Source organism: Zalophus californianus, chromosome 4 (assembly GCF_009762305.2).
Source record: "Zalophus californianus isolate mZalCal1 chromosome 4, mZalCal1.pri.v2, whole genome shotgun sequence".
In the NCBI taxonomy this organism is placed as follows: domain Eukaryota; kingdom Metazoa; phylum Chordata; class Mammalia; order Carnivora; family Otariidae; genus Zalophus; species Zalophus californianus.
The window spans coordinates 123192091-123215386 of NC_045598.1; the positions used below are offsets into that span (position 1 = coordinate 123192091).

The window sequence follows — 23296 nt, forward strand, 5'->3', positions numbered from 1 at the left end:
GGTGTATTGGGGCTGATACTGTGGGAAGATGCGTAAGCCCAAACTACCACTTTCCAAAGGCTCACTGCCTAGTATAGACTCAGAATCAGGAGACAAGAGTAACTAGAGATGGAAGAGTGTATTCCAGAGAAACAGAACCAATAGGGTACGTGGGTGTACTCGTGCGTGCATGTGTGTGCAGAGAGAGAGATTTGAAGAAATTGGCTCATGGGATAATGGGGCCAAGCAAATCCAGCAAGTGCAGGCAGAGTTTGCAGACCAGAGAGCCAGGGAACAGTAGATGTTACAGTCTTGAGTCCAAAGGCAGTCCAGAGGCAGAATTCCTTCTTCTTAAAGGCCTTTTCAGGGACTGAATAAGACCTCCCCACAACAGGGAGGATAATCTGCTTTACTTAAAGTCTATTGATTTAATTGTGTATCTCATCTTAAAAAAATACCCTCACAGCCACACTTAGGTTGGTGTTTGACCAAATAGCTGGGTGCCATGGCCTACCCAAGTTGACACATAAAATTAGCCATCACAGGATGGGATGTATGCAGGGATGTAGATCAGCGGTATGAAAGCCAGATGAGGTTAATTCTTGAGCTGTCAACCAACAGGATGCTGCAGGCTAGGGATGTACCTAGCAGTTTGGAGACATACTACTACCCTATCTTCTTTACCCCAAGACAACCGAAGACCCGACCTTAACATCAGTCCTCCATTGCTATGGGGTTGGCACTTCTCTCCCAGGAAGGCAATACTATATTACAGTTTTTATACCTGATTGCACACCCTAATCTGAAGATCGGGGTTTCCGGCTTTCGTATTGCTTTGGTCATATACACAGACCGCATGAGGAATACCCAGAAACTATTTTGCATTTTGAAAAGCCTGGGTGAATAGAAAGGAAATTCAGTTTTCAGTTTTGAAGTTCTTTAAAGCAATTCATATTTTCCGTTTTAGGTCGAAATAAGTAATGACGCTGACTCTGAAACATGGCTGCTGAACTTGACTTAGGAAGCCAAGCACCACTGAGAGCACCTCTCCGCATTGACACGTCTCACCTCCTCCCAGAGGATGGACTACGCCTCCCTACTTCCCCACGAGTCACTGAGTTCTTTTGTCACAGTCTGTAATATTAGCATTGTGCGCTAGATGAGTTGTAGGTGAATGGGTGGGTATTTTTTAAGTCATCTTCTTCTTATATGAATACTTGTAAGTTATTTAAAAAACTGTTTTTTCATCTTTTTAACAATATTTGGTGTGGGGCATGCAAAAAGAAAAAATTTCATGAAAACCTTCTACAGTCTATTCTAAAAGAAATACTGGTTTTTGTATCGAGGTGTTCAGTCAATGTTGCTGATGACTGCAGTTATCTTATGCCCAATGGAGTTTGCATTAACAGACATTACGGGGGCTACACAACATGAAGTTAGATGCTGTGAGAGCTGATAAATGGGTACGAACAGTGGATCTGGCTTTCAGACTGACCATGGGTCATTTTTTCAACACCACAAGACAAAACATGATGTCCTTCTTTGTTCTCAACTTTCCAGAATGCAGAATAACATTATGTCAGTCTAAAATTTTCAGATTCATGCATGTTATCTTGTTCTTCCTGTGTTCTGGAAATTACATGGGGGTATGGAAGGGTAACATGATTAGTAGAATACCTTTCCTCCTTTGGAGGGTATATGGGTATCTCTGATGTTCATATTTTCTATTCTTTATCCCAGTTCTGACATTGGTGTCAGACCAAAACATAGAGCTTGTAGGCTTGGGAGACAGAAATCACAACCATAAATCTGCAATCAGGAATGTTGCTCTCAAGATATTCAAAAGGAGCTTTAAAAATGGTATGGAATTCTCTATAAAGGCTTCTTCAAAAGATATTTATATTTGTTCTACATCAATTTTTCTTTCTCCTACCCCATCCCAATAACTAAAAAAGCAATATGGGAAACATAATTTTCTATAGAAAAAAAGGACTGTTTTGAAGGCACATCACAGTTTTTTCCTTTTGTATCTTTCAGTTACTATCTCCCATATCAAAGTAAGTTTTGCTCACTTTGTATAACAACCAACATGAGGCCACCCATAAGCCACAAAATTGTGTACATGTGTACTATTCAATCTAAAAGTTGTTAACTTAGCCCATACATCTCTAAGAAGTCAATCTATAAACCATCTAAAATCACATGCAAATTTTTGTATGTGAAGAGAGGTTCTTTTTTATCTGTCTTGTTGGAGTCCATATATTTTATGAGACTCTGTTAAGAATCAGAACTAATACAAAAAAATCTACCCTGGTTCCTCCCAGTTCATGACAACCACTGTGGCATTTTAGAGGCCCATTTTAGTCACTAGCCTTTGGATTGTGCCCCTTCAGTCAGGCAAGGCACACTGAGTCCCATCATTTTTCATTCTACTGAATAAACCCAAATTCAAAGTGAAGAGGAGTTCACAGGGACCTTGGAGATGATCAAATCCAAGCTGCCATTGCACAGTGGAGTGATCTGAAGCCTAGGGGATTTGGTGGCCTTGTCCAGAGTCCTGCGTGTATACAGAAGGGCAAGAGCTATGGCCAAAGGAAGGGGAATTGGAGGGCAAAAGGTAGCATTTGGGTTCCAGGCCCACCACTGTGGCCTTGGACAGTGCTGGACATCTTGGCCTTGGAAGTTTCCTCATCTGCATGGTAGAACTATAATCCCTACCTCTTAAGGGTGAGGTGAGAATCAGATAGAGTGTAAAAAGTATCCTGTAAACTGTGAAGCACTCCACATTTGAAAGAGGCAGTTATTATTGTAATAGCCAGAAAAAGTTGGACCCTGTCTGGAGCTCTTGCTATATAGCCACGTGCTATGAAAACACCAAACTCTTCGAAGTTTTCTAAAAAGTAGCTTGAAAATATTGCCATGTTTAAACAGTTAGAAATCCTGAAGATGAAAAATTGCATTTCCTAATTAAAAAATAACTTTTGTATTTCAAGATTAATACATATGATTATTATGGATAAAGCTAAGAGATTATTGGAGACATAGAATGTCAGTAAGACAGGAGAATAAAATTAACACATGAGTATTTTAAACTGTCATTTCATTGCCCATCCCTCCCCCCCCGACAAACAAAACACAGTTAACATTTCACAAAAAAGCACCATACTTTTATTGCTGTTCTAGCTTCATGTGTGTACATACTGGTAAGATGCCCTGGAGAGTCCTACACCTTGTGTCACGGCAGGTGACAGATTTGAGGAGGAAATCCTTACACTAGTGATTTTTCTATGGATTTTCAATATAGGTAACCACTTAATATGGTATCCCAGCAATCTGTAATGACAATGCTAAAGTTCCAGAGAATTTACCTCTCATCAGAGACAGGTTAGATCGATCTCCTCTCCTCCCCACTTTGCTTCTCCCTACCTCTCCTCTCCTGGCTGCTCCATAGAGGTTCTGCTTCCCTACAACAAAGGGATGAAAAGAAGTGCTGAGCTTTGCAGTAACGCTCAGCAGTCATTCTTGATCTGGGTCTTTCTATTCAGAGCTGTCACGGTCGCTGCTCCTTGGGAGTGAGTGCCTCCAGTTCTTAGAATTCTTGCCTCCTGTTTTAGGAAATCCATCCAGCACTGCACATTATGCAGTGGGGCTTTCAACAAACGTGTTTGCTATGTCTCCATTTGGGCCAAATTTTGGCTTCTCCATATGCAATGTGTGTCTGAGCGGAGTAAGGGAAAAATGAATATTCTCTGAGCCTGCACTCATTTGCCAGAATCTCGGCATCCTGAGACAGGGTGCAGCCCCAGGTTCAAGAGTCCTCCTCAGAAGTGGTCCTGGTAAAACTGAAAATAGGACGCCCACTGCCCAAGAGCCCCTGGCGCTGACTGGAATGCAGAAGGGGAGAGTTAAAAACCAACGTTTTTTTCCCTCTTTGAACCACTTTGGCATTGTGTCTTATAAAACCTCGATGAACCCTTCCCCATCTTCTATCTTGTGTGGACAACGACTTATCCTTTCTTAAGTGTCTTCTGCTGACTTTGTGTGGAGTCACAGACAGCTGGGATGATTTCCAGTCTACCTTCTTTCTTTCTTTCCTCTTCCAGTCATATTTCATGACTGCAAAAGTTGAGCAAGGGAGTTACATGGCGTGGGAGGCTGTTACAGAATTCCCAGGAGACAGAATATATCTTTGAGTATAGAACAGTCTACATCAGAGAAATCTCAAACATCTCTTAGGAAGAGCTCTAAGCTAATACATCTCCAGGTATCTTAAGACTTTCATCTGCTATATAACATGAGGGTATGTATCCCTGAAGCAAAAACATGTTCATACCACTCAAAAACTGAGAGGCTTTTGACTTACTTGTTTTGAAGATAACTTGACATCTTGCCCTAGCAAAATATTGACTTCTTTCTTTTTTTCCTTCAGAAAAATAAGCCCTGCTATTTCCTATAGACCTAACTGAGGAAGGTAGCCACCTTCGAGAGGCTGGGATCTAACAAAATATAGCAAGGCTGCCATTTGTCTCACTTAATGAATGGGACACTCATGATTGAGAGAAATTTGTGTTCACTAGAACCAACTAAAATGTGTGTTGCAAAGCTGAGGAAAACCATCATGACGCTGCTAAATTGAGAAGCAAATAAAAAACAAAATTGTTTTTTTCAATCCTTGTAAATTAGAAAGGAATCTTGCCAAAAATAAGCATCTTCATTTTAGACATAATTTAAAAATTTATACTATCTCAAAAATACTATCCCCAAAAACAAACATCTTCATTTTAGACCTAATTTAAAAATTTATACTATCCCAAAATTTATACTGTCCCATAGTGGACTCACTATGGAGTGAATATTCTGGCTTATTATTTCTGAGTTACTTGAGTATGTAACTAGGAGAATTTCTGCAGTTGATTAGAATTCAAATGTTCTAACTTGACATTTTAGCTCAAGGTAGTAGCTGCTTTCAGAATATAACTGAATTAAGGAGGAAAAAATAAAAACAATTGATCTTTTTAAAATTAGAAACCTTGAATGTCCATTTTTCTTGTTTCCTTCCCATTTAAGAGTCATCTGTAACCTTTGCTGGATAGGTTTGTGAAAGTGTCTGTGAATCCTGTTCAAATATTCGTGATAAACAGGCCCACAACCTAAGGACATTATGTCCAAAAGTAGAACTGAAAAAAGAAATCATTGCTCATATAACTGCATAGTGTGCAATGCAGAAAGGGAGCAGGCATATTTTAATTATTAGAAGATATATTCATTAAGAAAGAATTCTCCAAAAAACAAAATTCTCAAGAATTTCAAAATTTGTGGGTAGCTTCTCTCTTTTTATCCTAAAGAAACAATTTCTTTACTGAGGGAAAAGGGGGAAAAAGCCATTTCTAGAAGGTGGATAAACTTTCTTAACTATAATATTTCTAGAAAAATTTGGTGTCAGATGAAAAAAATGAATCATCTTCCTTGGACCTGCAAGCATATTAAAAGGCAAGAATCATGTTAAATGCTAAACATTTCAAAAATATGAAATATTCAAAGAATCTAAAATAGGCTCTGATTTAAACTTGAGAGCTAAATTAAGAAGAAAAAGAAATGAGGTAGGAAAGAGAAGAGGGAGGGAGTAAAGGGGGAAAGAAAGAGAAAGAAAGGGAGGGAGAAAGGAAAGAAGGAAGAATCCAAAATTGAAAGTCTACCTAATTTGGATTGGGACATGTCAGTCTTTCACTCAGAGTTGTGTTTGTTTCTTTGAGTGACTAAAACAGTGAACTATTTTCCATCGAGGGCATGCTTTTTCTTTCCTCTCCAGAGTTAGGTTTAAAAAAAAAAAACAAACCAGTTTGAAGAAACTAATGATCTATCTAGTTATTCTCATAGAACTTGCTTTGGCAGAAGACCTTGTCAGTCTATAATAGTTCAGATTATATTTACCTACAGGTGAGAAAGAGAGAGAAAGAAAGAAAGAAGAAAGAAAGAAAGAAAGAAAGAAAGAAAGAAAGAAAGAAAGAAAGAAAGAAAGAAAGAAAGAAAGAAAGAAAGAAAGAAAGGAAGGAAGGAAGGAAGGAAGGAAGGAAGGAAGGAAGGAAGGAAGGAAGGAAGGAAGGAAGGAAGGAAGGAAGGAAGGAAGGAAGAAAGAAAGAAAGAAAGAAAGAAAGAAAGAAAGAAAGAAAAGAAAAGAAAAGAAAAGAAAGAAAGAAAAGAAAAGAAAAAAGAAAGAAAGAAGAAAAAGAAAGAAAGGAAAGAAGAAAGAAAAAGAAAAAGAAAGAAGGAAAGAAAGAAAGAAAGGAGGGATGGAGGGAGGGAGAGAAGAAGGAAGGAAGGAAGGAAGGGAGAAAAAAGTGGCTTAAACAAGATAAAGGTCTATACCTTTTCATATTTCAAAATTCTGGAAATAGTCAACAAAGAGCTGGACTTGGATTCCCTAGAGACAAGGACCCAGGTTCATTCTCGTTGGCTCTTTTTGTGTCCTGCCATTCTCAAGTTCTAACATGACTCAAAATGGCTGCTAAAGTGCCAGCCATTGCATTTGTATCCGAGCCAAAAAGGAGGAAAAAGGGACAGAGAAAGGTGCTTCTTTCATTTAAAGGCATGCCTCAGAAGTTGCACATACTACTTCTGCTTACATCCCATTAACCAAAATTTAGTCCCCCCTAAATTTAGCTGCAAGGAAAGCTAGGAATTGTACTCTTTATTCTTGGTAGCCTTGTGCCCATCTGAAAATTAAGGGCTTCTTTCTTAGTAAGAAGGGAAATATATATTGGAGAATGCTTAGCAGTCTCCGCCACACAATTCAAGCTAGTTCTCATGATTTTTTGGAATAATGTTTTCATTTACTTTAATAACTGAAAAAAAAATACATGCATATTTCAATACTGTGAGAAAGTAATCACTGACTCTGTGAAATGAGAATTTCTACCTCATCTTTCTGACTTTCTTCCTAGAAAGAAAAAATAAATCTATAACTCAAGATCCTTCAATGCTTTCCATAATTCTGCAGAGTGTATTTTAGCTTTCTGTTTCCGGAAATTAAATTTAAAAATCAAGAGCCAATCCAATGTTTTACTTGGTCCTCTCTATTGTGCTGCGAAAATAATTTTTTTCTTCTATGGTCATAACTCTTCAACTATTTTATTTTAGCAACATCTTTTCTTCTGAATTGATTAGTAGTGTCATTATTTTCTTTTTATTCAGTTCAACAACTGTGTATGGACATTGATGCTTAGGAAGATGGGGCAGGATATATAGGTGAAAAATATATAATCCTTCCTTTTTTGTTATTTTCTCTCTGTAAAAGTTGGACCTGTGTTTCCCTTCATCCGTTTTTCAAGAACATATTGCCTAGAGTGGAATGAGTATTTTAAACTACTTGATAGTCTTTTTCTCTAAGAAAAAATACAATTGAGGGAAATTATAAAAACTATGTAACTACATTTTATCATACATCCCTCCTAAGCTGGGGTGGGGGTGGAGGCAGAAAGAGACAGAAAAACAGAGACAGAGAAATCCTGCAGATACTACTTATTCAGCGATGTCCTATGAAGTGATTTCAGTCACTGAAAAGTGTTATATTCTCCTAATACCCAATGCCTGCAAATTTGGCAGCTGTCACCAGCAACTGAGAGATTAGTTGACTTACTTGTGTTGTACACACGCATCTACACACAAACTTCAACACTTGAGTATACCCTTTTCTAAATAATCACTTTGCTAAAGTGTGTCGTATGACCCAATTCCCTTAACAATGAACAGCATAAGATTATTTTAAGGAATGAAAGTTAAAAGAAATAAGATGCCTAGAGCAAGAAACAAGATGCCTGGTACAGGATCAAGTTGTAGAGTAGAAAGGACCTCAGTGATTCAGTTTACAGACGAGGAGACAGGCTGATAGCTGCAATAACTTGCCCCATGTCCCATTGGGTCTGTTCTGCAAGATCTCAGTCCAGCCTTCTTTACTCTATCATTGGTGGTCACCCACTGTCACCTGACGAGCTAGGCTGATTTTTTTCACCCTGTCTTCGAGGCTTGGGACAGCTGAAGAAGACACCTGCTGTTGACTCCTCCCACATCACCTTCCCTCTGCTTGGACCCGAGCATCAGAAAGTCCCCTGCCCATGGGCTTTAATCTTACCATTTTGTCTTCTCAGGACAAACAAAAAAATCCCAGACCTCAGATCCCTGCTCATTGCTTCCCCAAAGACAGAATAGCTCAGTCCTGCCTGCCTTCTTCTTTCTTTACTTATGGTTTAAACATAATTCCATCTGACCTTATCAAGGCTTCTCATGATTTTTTGTCAACCAGCAAAACTACTGGCATCAGTGTCTTCCAAAGACTTTTGTTCATGAGGAAGTGATTTTGCAAATAATTGGTTGATGTTGCTTTTTAACTGCTTTGCATAGTTTCACTTCTGTTAAGCTTCTTTCTTAAAAGGGAATTGCTCTCTTCCCCTTCTGGCTTCTTAAATCTATTATTGTATTTGTCACTGAATGCAATATTACAAAATAGTTGACTTGGGTCACCTATGTAATATGAAACCAACAACCTAATCATTGTGTTGATTCCTATTGCATTCCGATAATAATAATACAAATAGAGTATTATAAGTGTGAATGTTAATCAGCTTTCCCATTCTTCATCAGAACTTGCCTTGTGCTGTGCAGCCTTCTCTTTGAGCTGTCTGTGTTTTTATTATTATAAACTGTCACATTTAACCCATTTACTCAACCAAAACCTATAAATATTTATTTAGGTTCTTCTATGGCTCTTCACTTTTGCCATCACTCTAAGTAAGAAAAAGAGTTTTCTCTGCAAGACATTTTTGGACAAAATATAATGTATGGAGCACCAAGTTCAATAACTTTAGAGAATGACATTTGGGACAATTCATGTGGCATACTTACTCTGTTTTTACAGGCCAGGCAAAGCTCATTAATTCCATCCTATTTATTATTTTTAAACCACTTGTTTAGGGTGGTGGATATTTTTAAAAAATCGATTGATCTTTGGATTTTTTTAAGATCACAGAGGAAGGCTATTGATTATAGAACGCAAATATCTAAAGTTCACCCAGAAATCGAACTCTCTTGGCCCTTTGTGAAGTTTTTTTGTGCTCCTAGGCTTGCAAAGTCTTTGCTCTAAAGTCTCAGAGCTTGAATCACATTGATCCCATTAATCTTTGTCAAGAAGGAAGTTCGGGGGCGGGAAGGGAGGGTCGAAAAGGCCAAGTCCAGATCTCATTTTATTCTTTCCTCATTTGTTTCATGGCCCAGGGCCATCAAACCTCCTTGATTTTATTCTGCCTGAGCTTCACATTTCCATAGGGATAAATATGGGGCCACATGATAATTACTACCCCTTAAAAAAATGGAGAGTCTTCATTAAAGTTTCCCTGTACATCTAAGATGCCACGTAATAAATGCTAGGAGCACAGAGTATTATTAATACCAGTGATAACTGTAGGAAGACTATGTCACATTTTCCTTTAAAGACATAGATATTTCAATTTCATCCTGTCTGACTCAAAGGGAATTTGGGTGTTAACACTTCAAAATACTTTTAAATCCTCAGGGAGAAAATCCAAAGTGTAAAGTATTAATTTCCAATTCAGTTCCTAAAGCAAAATGCCTGCCGCAGAATAACAAAGTTATTTCCTATCCTGTGGCAGAAACATATAGGTGAGAACTCCCACTGAGACCTTCCCATCTGAACACACTAAGGAATTTCTGCCATTGTAGGTAAAAGACAGAAGAAAAAAAAACTGTCTTCTCACTTGTGCTTACCTTTCAAATTTTTCTGAGACTCCCATTATGTGACAAGAACTCTGCTACTTGGCAACCTCATCTAGCCACAACAGAACAGAGAACCAAGAAACAAATGAAAAACTCTCTGACAACCCCGGGAAATTTTATAAAATCCACAGTCTGAAACCCCTACCTTTTCTCCATAGAAAAGCTCTTCAACCCTTTGTTTAAATCCTAGTTACTCTTAATTTATACACAATTCTAATTACCATTAAGGTCATTTTACCATTTAAGGTAGTTTTCAATCACATAACCGATCACAAGCCAAAAATTAGGAAGGGAGCTATGTATAAAATAAGCAGAAATATTGATAGTCATGTAATATCCTCTCTCTGAAAGAACAGACACAGAACACTCATATAAAAATCTATATAGCACAGTTGTCTGGGGACATCTAAGGTGAGAATGAATATACTTAGCAGAGCCTGTGGGCAACATTGCATTGCTTTAGGGAGCAGCTTTTTATTCACATGATGATCCACGTGATATTTTTATTCTATCAATAAAAATATTTATTGGGGATTTGGAACAAGAACCCCTTACTCAAGATACTTTCCTTTCATCTGTCCTCAAATTATATTATTCACTTTTTTTAAATTTTTTATTGTTATGTTAATCACCATATATTACATCATTAGTTTTTGGTGCAGTATTCCATGATTCATTGTTTGTTCATTATATTATTCACTTTTATTCAAGTATGACATTTTACTGTCATCTCCCGAAAAATTTTTCAGATAATCATGTGGATCTTCAGTGTCTACAGTTTGAGTGGGAGCCCTTTAAATGTGGCACTGCTGTGCCCTTCCTGTCCTCACGTTACATATTGGCCTTGTGGTCAAGTCGGTCTTTTCTAAGAATTAGGTATGTCAATTTCACTCTGGGAAACTCACAACTCAAATGGTTAAAAGGAAGATGCTTGGGTACCTAAAAGGCTAAAGTATCTGTAATACCAAAGACATTCCCTGAATGTCCTACGTAGGAGCCACGTGCCAGTGAGGAGACATCTCTGGAAACAAATGAATAAATTTTCAAGACGGTGGGCCTTGGTATTAGTTCTCAGGAGTTTTCCCCTTTGATCAATTTTTCTCCACTTCACCGTTGCCAAATTATCTCTTCTGGTAGAATGCCTTGATTTTTTTCAGTGGCAAAGATATCAAAGGCCTGGGATATTTCACAGAAAAAGGAAGCCTTTGAGGAGAGCATGAACGTGGCACAATTTTTTCCTTTCTCCTGCCCACATTCACCAAAACAAACATGATTCCTGGTGCATTCTTGGCCTATCAGCATTCCAAAATAGGAAATCTCCCTCTTGATAGTGGCAGCACATATCAAACTGGGATGTGTAGTTTCTTCTTCACTCATGGATAATTCTGATTTGCTCTTTGGTGTGTAAAACTGACTATACTCAGAGGATATTATTGGTCTTGAAGTTTCTCTGCAGGTGGTTGCCATACTAGCATTTGGTATAGCAGCCACATGGATGAGACAGGGTTAGATGATACCCCCTTCAGGCTACATCATGTGCCAAGTATCCACTGATGGTAACCTAAGGCTGTTGGTTCTTTCTTTCAAGTCACCCCTGCTGAACGCCTTCTAGGCCTGAGGTGTGTGGGCACTAGAAAATCATAACAGAGAGTTGTCCAGCAAGAAACTTACAATCCGGTTGTTGAGAGGCGTATCAACCTCACACTCCTTTTTAGATTTTTTTGTTGTTGTTTATTTGTTTTTGTGAGAGACAGAGAGAGCGCTCACATGAGCAGAGGGAGGGGCAGAGGGAGACATAGACTCCCCGCCGAGCAGGGAGCCCCATGCAGGACTCAATCCCAGGACCCTGAGCCACCCAGGCGCCCTAACCTCACACTCCTAAAGCAATGCTTCTTAGAGCGCTGCACAGCCGGGCCTCAGCCAGGAGATGCTGGGGCTTTCCTTCTTCAGAATCAAGAGTCCCCAGCAATCGCGGGAGGAAGGAGAGCCCGTTTGCAACCTTCCTCTCTCTCCCTGTGAGTCAACACTCAGCTAGCATCTACTTTGCACAAGAAGCTGGGAGTGACCAAAACAAATCAGATACACAACTTTGTCTTGAGAAGTTTACAGAAGAAATACCAATCGCTTTCAGGCGGTCAGTAAATTGCCTTCCTTGGGTTCAGATTCTGGAAAGGACACCTGTTCACTCTATGATCTTGAGGTCTCAGGAGGCCACAGACGGCCCCATTCATTTGGGTTAGGCATATGCCACATTTTTTTTTGTAGTGATTTTATGAAAGAGCACGTTGGCAAGATGAGCCCCTGATTGCTCAGGACATCATGAAGAGCCAATGCCAGAACCGCGGTCACTCATTTCCGACAAACCAAAGCTAGTGTGAGGGACCTCTGAGTTTGTATGAAAGGTAGCAAGTCGACAGCTCCTAGCAATCGAAAGCAATCACGGCCACTACCTGAGTGATATCAACAGACATTTTCTTGTTATATATGGGGTGATCTGAGAGTGGTGCCCTGGGGCCTTTTTCAATGGGTCAGTGCTTAAATAAAAACCAGACCAGACAGGTACAAGAACTCGCTAAAGGAGCAAAAGCAATGCTAAATGCAGTCCCCATGCAACTATGGCATAATTACAGCGATTACACCACCCATGATTGTTTCTTTAATAGTGTTTCTAACAAACTGGATGTTATTATTTTACTACTACTAACTATTGAAAGCACGATAGCAGTATTTAATTGGTGAGAATGACTCTGAGTCTCTTGGTTGCTGTGACCAATGGTAAGAAAGCTTGCTCTCATATCTGGAATACCAACTCTACCATCTCGTGGAAAATATTGGAAGTACCTAAAGCATTTCCTTATATTTCAAAGGCAAGGATCTGCTGGTTAAGGAAACAGGAAGACAAAGACATTGCACCTCCTATTTCTACATATTTTTAACCTTTAACATTTTTACCAGCAGAAGTCATTTTGAAAAAAAAATTTCAGTCTCGAACAATTCTTAGATCGCTTGCCAACCAGGATGTGTCACAGTCTTGACACTGCAACTTAATGTAAAAATCTTGAATGATATTTTGTACCAATATGAATTTCTACTGCCCCAAACACTGTGTAGTGACTTCACTGTAAATTAACTTCTTTTCTACAGATTTTTGAGCTACCGGGTGAATTAACTAAACAAGTCAAATCCTGTTAGGAACCATCCTAGATGATGTTGGTAGCCTGTAAAGAATGAATGTCTTTTTTTCTTATGTAAACTGGTAACAAGCCTTGTTTTCACAATTCCTTTTTACATTTTTGTGCATATAATACCTGTATATTATACTCACATTCTAAAGTGACCAGAAAGTGTTATTTAATAGAAACTACATACATTTTTTAAGTCTCTATAGACCCTTTGATTCTGGGAACATTTCCAATAAGTTAGCAGTAAAATAGACTATTCTTTTCAAGTATGAATAAAAATGTACATTGAAGTAAAAGATGACTACTGTTTTTAATAACTTTTTCCCCATTACAGTGTGTATTTATTCCTGTAAAATTGGGAAAGGAATGCATCTTGAATGTCCCTTCATTCTGATTTCAAGGAAAAGTTGGTGCAGGCCATGTGACTATAGGAAACCCAGTCTTTTCCTTAGGAATTTCCAAGCATCCCTGTGAGGGTTCGGATGCTCTGCAAATCCACCAAGGTGTAGGCTCACCGCAGACAGCTGCTCTGGGCTCCTCTGTCAGTGACTCGAACTTTCTCACAACTGCCTCTTATCCTGCAGCTCACTCCTGGCAACCTCTTCCCACACAGGAACTTGGGCTCTCTTTTTATGTCCCAAGGAAAACTGAAACAAACCTTTACATTTCATTAAACTGAATATATTTTATGAAGGTTTGATGATCAATAAAAGGGTTACATCCCAGAAAAGAAAAAGCTGAAAAGTGCATCTCAGACACCGGTGAGCCTCCAGTCATTCTGAATTCACTTTCACAGGGCAGGCTCTGTGCGCCCCTCTCTTCTTAAACTCCTGCCTTCTAGCTCCTCGTTCCCATAGACACCTGCGCACTATTGATTTCTGCACTGCCTCCCGGACAGTTTGCCTGAAATACCCTCCACCACACGCCAACCAGGGAGCAGAATCTCCTTAACGTCAGAGTCATCGCCACGGAGATTAAGAGAATTCTGCTATTTCTTAAAAAAAAAAAAGATTTTATTTATTTATTTGACAGAGAGAGACAAAGTGAGAGAGGGAACACAAGCAGGGGGAGTGCGGGAGGGAGAAGCAGGCTTTCTGCCGAGCAGGGAGCCCGATGCAGGGCTTGATCCCAGGACCCTGGGATCATGACCTGAGCCAAAGGTAGACGCTTAATGACTGAGCCACCCAGGCGCCCCATACTGCTATTTCTATTAGTTAGCAGAATACTTAACATCTGGCCTGACAAGTGCACACTGGAATTCTGTCCCCAGATCACAACAGTGAAAGAATTTGTCTTGAACCAACTGACTAGCACCCCACAGTGGGTTCATCCCAGAAAAAATGGGAGAGGGATGATGGGGTTATGTAGCAACTCTACTATTGCAATTAATTTTTTTTTTTTGTAATTCTAAAACAGAGTTTATTTTTTAAAATGGCAATGGCGGGGTGGGGGGGGGGGGAAATGCTGGTTTCAGTGGTATAGTCCAGATTCTACCCTTAGTGATGCAAGCACGACAACATAAAAATTTATAAATGTATCAAAAAGATTGAAATATAGTCTCAGAGCACCCATGTACTTACGAGCAAAACAAAGAAAAACAGAAATTGTGAATCTTACTGCCTTTTCCTTCAAATGGGCCGTTAGATATTCCTAATAGGTTCCATAATCTAATCGTGGCTATGAATTTAAACAAGAGACTAGCATATATTCTTTCCCTACTCTAAGTGTATATCAAATTTTATTTTTTCTTCCATTTTTTTACCTGTGTCAGAATAACCATAACACCATCTCTTAGCCCCTCCTCTCCAATCCCAAAGCCACTGCCTTAGTCCTGGCCCTCATCATTTCTTAATTAAATAGGCTTCTACTGGGGTTTAGACCCTCCACTTTTCCCTAAAAACTCTGCCTTCAATAGATTTCTGAAACGACAACTCTGAGTTTTGTTTTATCACCCTGCTTAAAATCTTGAAACAGGATAAAGAATCAGATCCAAAATCCTTAGCTTGGTATATAAGATCTTCCATTATCTGACCCAACCTACATTGTCAGCCTCTCTTCTTTACTACCACTCTCTTTTTCACACCCTGTATGTAAGTCTCTTTCATGCTTTTGTCCAAACATTCCACCTGCTTTTCCATGCCTTATTATTTGGGAGCCCTTTTTTCTGCATGTAGAATGCTCATATCGTCTTGAATGCTAGATACATTTTACTCAGTCTTCAAGACTTAAGTCCAAATGTTGTCCCATTAAAAACCCAATCAACATATTAATTATGGAGTCCTTACTAGGTGGAAGATTCTGAATCTATCGAGCAGGACTTGTCTCTCTACATGCTAAGAACTTTGGTCCCGCTTCCATAATTATACGTCAAACCCTAACTACACCTACCACATTGTGAGTTTTCTAAGTGCTTTATACATATGAATCACATTAGTTTTTTTGGCAGTCATATTGCCCTGCTCATTTCCATTAATTCTTCCATCACCTAGAGCCGTAAGGTTGGGGTTTCCCCACTTATGCTACTACTGTTAAGTGAAAACTCCCTACCCAGCATCTGTGCAATGGGTTTATTAGACTCAATTTTAGGTACTTACAGTGAATTCTTTTAAAGTTAATTTTGTTAGATTCAGCCAATCATCTCAGTATAATGATATGATTTTGAATTCTGATTTTTTTAACCAAACTATTGTTTATTCTTCTCAGATTCATGTGACCTACATATATTTAAACATCTTTTTATTTGGAAACTACAAATTGTTTAGTAAGATGAGTTAGAATGTGATTATAGCCCAATTATGACATTATTCTCGTCAGCCAGGCCTCAGGTGCCTCCTTAGAATCTGGGATGATGCACTACTTTAGGTAGAGTACCATTCTGAAATCCAGAGTCATCATTTCCTTAATCTCTCTAGTGTAGTCTAATATATTAATTTTATGAAAAACAAATTGTATATCTGACCTGAGGTGTTCTTTGAGAATTAGTTCTTAAACACCACAGTCCGTTTTTGTCAGATATTATAAGTCATGTCTTATTTAAATTCATCACTTTATGACTTTGAAATCTACCTTCTCCCACTTTTTGAGAATTCTCACATTGATTGCCCATGTTCAGCATTCTGGCACTTCTCTCATCCTCTAAGATCCTCCAAGTTCACCAAGAAGAATGATCTTACCTGTGGTTTCATTTATTCAGTTTTTCAACAACTAGTTATTAAATGTCTATCATGTGCCAGACACTGCTGGACACTGGGGTTCACCTTGAGCTAAACAGATGCAACTCCTCCATTCAAAGCTTTCACATTTTGATTCTTTGGGTCTTGAAACTTTACAGTTTGGAGAACCGGTCAGATCAGTTCTTCAATTATATGGGACTTCAGTTAACAATTACCAGCGTTTTGTCTGGTAAGTTATACTTCTTAGCAGAGAAGGTAAAGAAATGTTAACCCTTAGTCATTTGCAATTATAAAATTTCCTAAAGGCTGAAGAAAACCCCCAGGAACATGGCCTCTAGCAGCTGTTATGCAGCGCACCTCATCTTAGTGAGCAAAGATAAATGCAATAATCACATATGTATACCCATGATATGTATATATGTATATGATATGATTGGAGTAAACCAATAAACAAATTAAAAATAAATTCAGATTGTGCTTACATGCCACAAAAACATAAACAGAACGATGTGAAGGGAAGTAAATGGATGTGGAATGAGGTCCTCCATTCGATAGAGTGACCAGGTAGCACCTCTCATTTGAATGCAAGTGCAAAGGTCATGAGATGGGAAAGAGATAGACACAGTGAAGAAACCTCCATGGTTGGAGTACAGCGAGTGTGGGTGGGAGGTATGAGAAACGGTTGAGGGGCGCCTGGGTGGCTCAGTCGTTAAGTGTCTGCCTTCGGCTCAGGTCATGATCCCAGGGTGCTGGGATCGAGCCCCGCATCCGGCTCCCTGCTCGGCGGGAAGCCTGCTTCTCCCTCTCCCACTCCCCGCTGCTTGTGTTCCCTCTCTCGCTGTGTCTCTCTCTGTCAAATAAATAAATAAAATCTTAAAAAAAAAAAAAAGAAACGGTTGGGAAGTGGTAGGTAAGAAGTAATAACCAGATTGAGAGCCTTGTAAGTCAATGAATGTTGAGATTTTATTCAATGGGAAACCACTAGGGGGCCTTAGGCCCAGATTGACAGTGGTTAAATCAAATTACCTCCAATGGTACCTCTCTGGGTAACAAATACCGGCAAATACTAGGAACAGCATGCATCTTTGGAAACTAAAATTTTTGGCAAAGAACATGGCTATTACACTATTCCTCTTACTTAAGCAGAAACTTAATTTAATTTCACCCCTCCCTGTCTTTGCCATTTAATCCTTTGAGAATACACCTATGCCAACTCAGGGCGAAGTATGTGCCCGTTCAGCTCACTGTGACACATAATAATCCCAACATTAGTCAATATGTTGGAAATAAAATTCAATCATAAAAGACATTTCTGCTTCCAGCTCATGTAGAAATGACTTCATTAAGTTTGCTTTCAAAAAGTATTTTTCCCCAAAGCTGATGTCTTCTTAAATGGTGATGTTTAAGGGCTCTAATGAAGACCTGTGTGGACTGAAACATCAGAATTAATGGTGTCTGATTCTGTCGTTGTCATTTTGGTGATGAGAAGTAAGAGAGACTGGGTATCTTCAGTGGATCCAGTCTTTTCAAAGCTCTTTGATTGAACAAATTCCTTAAGGGCCAAAAGGTCCTGGAGAATAAAAATGACTAAAGCAATTTCCTTGACTTGCAGGCATTGTTACAGAGCGAACGGGGTGGGTCGCTGGAGGGGAGGGGCTCCTTCTCTGATTTTGCTTCCTCCCACCTCTAACCTTTCTGCATTTCTGATACTTGGGACCCCCCCCACACACACATGTTCTTTTATTCTCCACTTCCACCACTCATTAATTCCGTGTCATCAAGTCGGTGAAGTTTCTCTGAGTCTGAGCTTCCTTGACTAGAAAAGGAGGCTGACACGTATCCCATTTGGTTGTAAAGTGAGAAAATACATTTAAGGCAGATAACACAGGTGCAGACGTATTAGCAAGTGCCCTGCGAATGCTGGTCTTCCCCACCCATTCTGCCCCGGGCAACCCTCCCTTTTCTCCTCCTCTCCTGTCCATGCCAAAGGCCAACAAGTTGTTCTTATAGCCAGGACTCACTTCGGCTGTAACCCTCGGGGTCAAAGCGCTGAAGGTCAACTGGCCTAGAGTTTAATCCACCCAGAAGTACATTCCAGCATGCAGAGTAAATTTCTATTTTGTTTTCTTTATTTCAAGAGGTTTACAAAGAATTATCTGAACTCTTCTGCTAATTAAGGGCAAGATTTTTATTTAAAATTGGGGAAAGCTATATAATGAAGTCAGATCCTACACCTACTTCTGTGCCTTCTTACTCAGAAGCATATGAGGCCCTGGAGGTACCTGGATGGGACAGCAACCCGCCAGCAGAGACCAATCCAAAGAGGGAACTAATATCTAGTTAATGAGGGTGTTCTGACTTGCTCTCATCAAGCAGAATTCGGGGCCCCAAGCTCACCCTGTGTTCTGGCTTTCCTAAAGCCAGAAGTGGCCTAAGGCTTTGGAGTCTTTCTTTCCAGCTGCACAAAAAGAGGGGAAAAGGGGGCGCTTGGATGGTGCAGTTGGTTAAATGTCCAGCTCTTGGTTTGGGCTGGGTCCTGATCTCAGGGTCATGAGCTAAGGTTTATGAGATCGAGTCCCACGTTGGGCTCTGTACTGAGTGAGGAGTCTGCTTGAGATTTCCTCACCCTCTCCCTCTGCCCCTCCTCCCTGCATTCCCTTTCTCTTTCTCTCTCTCTGAAATGAATAAATTAATATTTTCTTTAGAAAGAAAATAATGTAGAAGTGCTTTCATGGGGCTAGAGTGGAAGGGTGTTAGGTGCCACACCTGGAAATGGTGCATATCATTTCTGCCCCTGTTCCTCAGGCCAGAGCATAGTCATAGGACCCCACTAAGTAGCAAGGAAAGCAGAAAAACAGAATCTAGCTCTGGCCAAGAAAGAAAAAGGAATAGAATATGGTGAGCATCTAGCAAACTCTGTCACAACAATCTTTTATTACCAAGAGTTTTGTTTAGTATTTTTTTCACTGTAATGGAAATTTGTGTTAGAACTTTAGCAATATTTATGGACATTAGAAGATTGAGAATGAAACAAATTGTCCTCGAACTTTAAGCTCCCATAGAATGATATCACCTGTCCTAATCGGAATCTTTCCACACATCCTACAGAAACCATTGAGTCAAGGAGAGCAAGTACTGCCACCCATAACATTCTCCAGGGGTACCAGATAGCCTCCCACTCCTGGGAGAACTCTCTCTTCCTTGCGCTTTCTCCCTTTCCTACACTCTTGACCCTTTGGTCTCCTCAGTCTTTCTGCTACCTGCCCACTCCTCATGCTCGGTTTCTGGCTCAGTTCTAGTTGAGTTCTGGCTGAGCCAGATGTTGGTACTGGGGGGATGGAGCTTGCTGGTTTCCAACCCCCTCAGGAGCTTCCCAGGTGCAATTTGAAACCAGCACCCATACCAGAGGGCAGGGAGAGACTGAAGAAGGAGGCAGACCACTCCAGGACGGTAGGTGGCAAGTTTAATAAGCAAAGGGAACTTACGTACGAGGCTTGTCTGAGGTGCCAACAAGACGAATGGACCCCTGCACCTGCCTGCCAAATCTAAAGTTTCTAAGGAGACCCTAAGTGGGCTGTCATGTACACCATGAAGGTGTTCTCAACACCACATCACCATCTCAAGGCCATGTCCTTGGAGCAGCCTCTGGGAATGTCCTTGGAGCAGCCTCTGGGAATGGGAAAGGCAAGTTGAACCCACATTCCATGGACAGGGAAGGGGGTGAGGGAGTCTCCGAGTGCCTGGGTGCAGCTCATGAGTCAATTGGCAGTCACGTCTTTTCAGTGACCTTGCTCAGTAGAGATGGGAAAAATACTATGTGTTCTATTACCCAAGTTGCAATACTTAAAGTTTCTGTGTTCCTTTCTGGTTCAGTGAGGTGGGAGGATGTGAGGCCGGTGACGGAGGAGGAGACACCCCCCCCCCCCACCTCACTGAGTATTTCTGCTCTGCCCAGCAGGTTGAGAGCTAGAAAGCAAAGCATTCCTCCAATGGATCACAAACTAAAGATATTCGTCTTAGCCATATCTCATAAACTGTACTATCTAATTTCAGGCCACTAGGTTTATCGCCTTTACATTATTCCCAAGCCTTTTTTAAACTCTTGTCAACTGCATACATTACTTGTGTGTATGTATGTGGGGGGGGTATAAATTGGAATACTATTAGTGTAAATTTGACATTATATATTAACGTCAAAGATGCACCTGCTCCTTGACCCAACAGTTCCTAAAAAGTTGTCCTACAGATTTCACATATGTGCAAAAAAGTTATTCATTGTTTTTTATGGAAGGATTTCAGGAGTAAAAAAAGATCAGAAACAACCCAAATGGCTATCAGTAGGGAAGTGGCTAAATAAATTATGGCATAACCATACAATGAGTCATTATGGAGCCATCAGAAAAGAATGGGGAATTCTGTGCTGGAGGATTCACAACGCAGAGCAAGGGAAAGGGCCCCTTGTAAAAGTGTGCGCAGTGTGCTACAATGTCTGGAAAGGGAAAAGGGGGCATCATGTCAGTATTTTTCTAAGTATAGAATAACCTCTCTGAGAGGTTATGAAGAAATCAGCTACCCTGATCATCTCAGGTTAACTGAGATGGGCTGGTGTGTCCCTGGGGACATAGACCAAGGAAAAGACTTTTTAGACTCTCCTTTATAATCTGTTCAGGAAAATTCAAGTTGGAAAATAAGTAAAGGGGAGCCTTGGTGGCTCAGTCAGTTAAGCGTCTGCCTTCGGCTCAGGTCATGATCTCAGGGTCCTGGGAACGAGCCCCACATCGGGCTCCCTGCTCAGTGGGGAGTCTGCTTCTCCCTCTGCCCCTCCCTCCCCACTGCCCACTCATGCACATGTGCTCTCTCGCGCTTGCAAAAATAAATAAAATCTTAAAAAAAAAAAAAAAGTAAAGAAACAATATGTTTTGATCGTACACCAGAAGTGTCACAGCTCCTCATCTGGGCTAGAACAGCCAAGGGCAGAAGCATGTCCTTGGAGCCAGTGGACAAAGGCATCAGCTGGGAGAAGCAGAGGAGCTGTGTGGTCGACATTTCTCCCATCCCCACGAGCAGAGTCCCTTTCAGGTGCCAGCGTAGGTGAATCCAGGTTTTCTTTCTACTAAAGAAGGTGGCATTTTCTTTCGTGGACAATGAGATTCTGTTTTCACACAGTTTCTTCAGCTGGGCTGAAGCTCAAGAAAGTAAACAGCAAAAACAGGTGAACCATAAAATTAAGCCTACATCATTGGGGTGTTAACGAAGGCCATTAAGTCTGTCATTTGGGATCTAAATATTGGAGTAGGACTTTGACGATACTGTAAAAAGGTACCTAAAGTAGACTGATCCAGAATAATAATACAGCAAACGGCATGGCTGAAAAGTTTGAAAAATGACTCAAGCTTTCCAATTGGTATTTAGATGAGCACATTCCCATCTGTAATGACATAAAGAGAAATAGCATTACAGATGCTTAATGCATCAGGGCTCAGTGGATCTGGAGGAAAAGCAGATGGTCTATGTAGATCCGAGTGCATTTTAATATTAAACAAATACACCACAATTAGGTGGGCATGGCAGAGGCATATCCTGTGGCATGCTTATCGTGGGAAGTAGGGATTTCAGATGTTTGTCCTCTACACTCCTCTGGAATTCATTCAAGTGGGGCAGGCCGCAGGGCAGGGGCCAGGGGAACGACGCAGCTAAGAAGCCAGACGTCACAGGGGTGGGAGCTCACAAGGTGGTGCAATGTCAGTACGGATGGGGCTGCCCAGCCCGTGCCTGAGCAGGTAGGGAAGACCCTCGCTCACACTTCCCACCACTCGTCGTGCAGGGTGTACAAGGAGGCCGGTGGCTGGGAAAAACAAAAACAAAAACTATCCTGATCTACATTAGAAATGTCACGAGACACGTGGAAAAAAAGGAGAGTGGGGCCAAGGCCAAGAGAAGGCGGGAGAAGGCAAGGTCGGTGAGGGCCTGGCGAGGCAGGAGGGCAAAGAGATGAGGGTGACTCCACTCCTTTCAGAATGAGCGATGTCGACAGAGGGCGGCCAGAAATCTTAGTGAATTTGTGGCAAGGCACTCGCCACCCTCCTCTGCAGCCTCATAAAAAAATAAAATGAAAACGTCAACTGAAGACCTGTATGACTCTGCAGAGCTTTGTAGAGTCAGCTTTACAGTTTTTTCTCTGTGTGGTGCAGCGCGGACAAGCATTTTGAGTTGGAAGCAAGAAAGCTTGGTGTTGGGCCGGGGCGGGGGGCGGCGGGGAGTGGATTAATGAAATCGGGGCTATGAGCCCAGCACATCTCTTCGGTATATTTGATGCTTGAGGCCAGAGACACCAGCACGTGCTTACTAATTGTGGTCAGAGGCTTTAAAGACCTTCGGGTTGCTGGGTTTTGGTTATTTATTTTATGAAGGAGGCCACATGGACACCACCTTCCATAGTGGAGTCAAATCCTACTCAGGGGCTGACGTTGTAAAGTGAGGGCAGAAAGCAAAAGTTTAGTCAAAATTTCCATAAAAATACTGTTTAAAAAAATACTGTGATTCGCCCCTCAGGTACAGTCCTCCTCGGCTGCCCACTCAGGATCAGCTGGGTTAGGGGTTTTTCAGTCCCCAGGGCACAGCTCCTCATCAGCCATTGAAGGGGTGCCAACCACACCTAGGCAGTGGTGGAGGACAAAATACCATCGCTGCCTTCAGGTGAATTATGTTCTAGCTGTGGAGGCAGAAAACACTTCCATGAGCAAGCAAATAAAATTACATCCGGTAGTTTTATATGCTGTAGAGACAAAGCAGACAAAGGGTAGGGGCAGCACCAAGACAAGAGTTACAATTTATGTAGAGTGATCAGGGAAGGCCTGCCTGAGGACATTGAAGGAAAGACTGGGTAGAAGGCAGGGCGGGAGCCGGGAGCTGGCAGCTCTCTGGGGAAGGGTATTTCAGCCAAAGGAGCTGTAGGTGCAAAGGCCAGGTGGGAGAGCATGCTTAGCAGGTTCCAGACACAGGGAGGAGGCCAGTGGGGCTGGTGGCTGGCAGGGAGCAAGGAAGGGCAGGGCTGGTGGATATGAGGTGGGGCCGAGATCCCTGAGACCCAGTGCAAACGATTGACTCTTACTCTGAGTGAGTTAGGAAGAAGCTGGAGAGTTCTGAACAGAAGAGTAACATGAGGGGACCCAGATT

The 23296-nt window shown here is 41.0% G+C and overlaps 1 protein-coding gene across 2 annotated transcripts in view; it reads left to right on the forward strand.

Moving 5' to 3' along the window:
* NKAIN3 (sodium/potassium transporting ATPase interacting 3) overlaps positions 1-6008 on the forward strand; it is a 608438-nt gene extending 602430 nt beyond the window's left edge. For both annotated transcript variants that reach the window (XM_027572733.2, XM_027572739.2), the window contains one exon: positions 947-6008. In XM_027572733.2, coding sequence (XP_027428534.1) covers positions 947-960 — 14 coding nt within the window. In that variant the 3' untranslated portion in view covers positions 961-6008. The remainder of the gene's footprint in view (positions 1-946) is intronic.
* The last annotated feature ends 17288 nt before the right edge of the window (positions 6009-23296 follow it).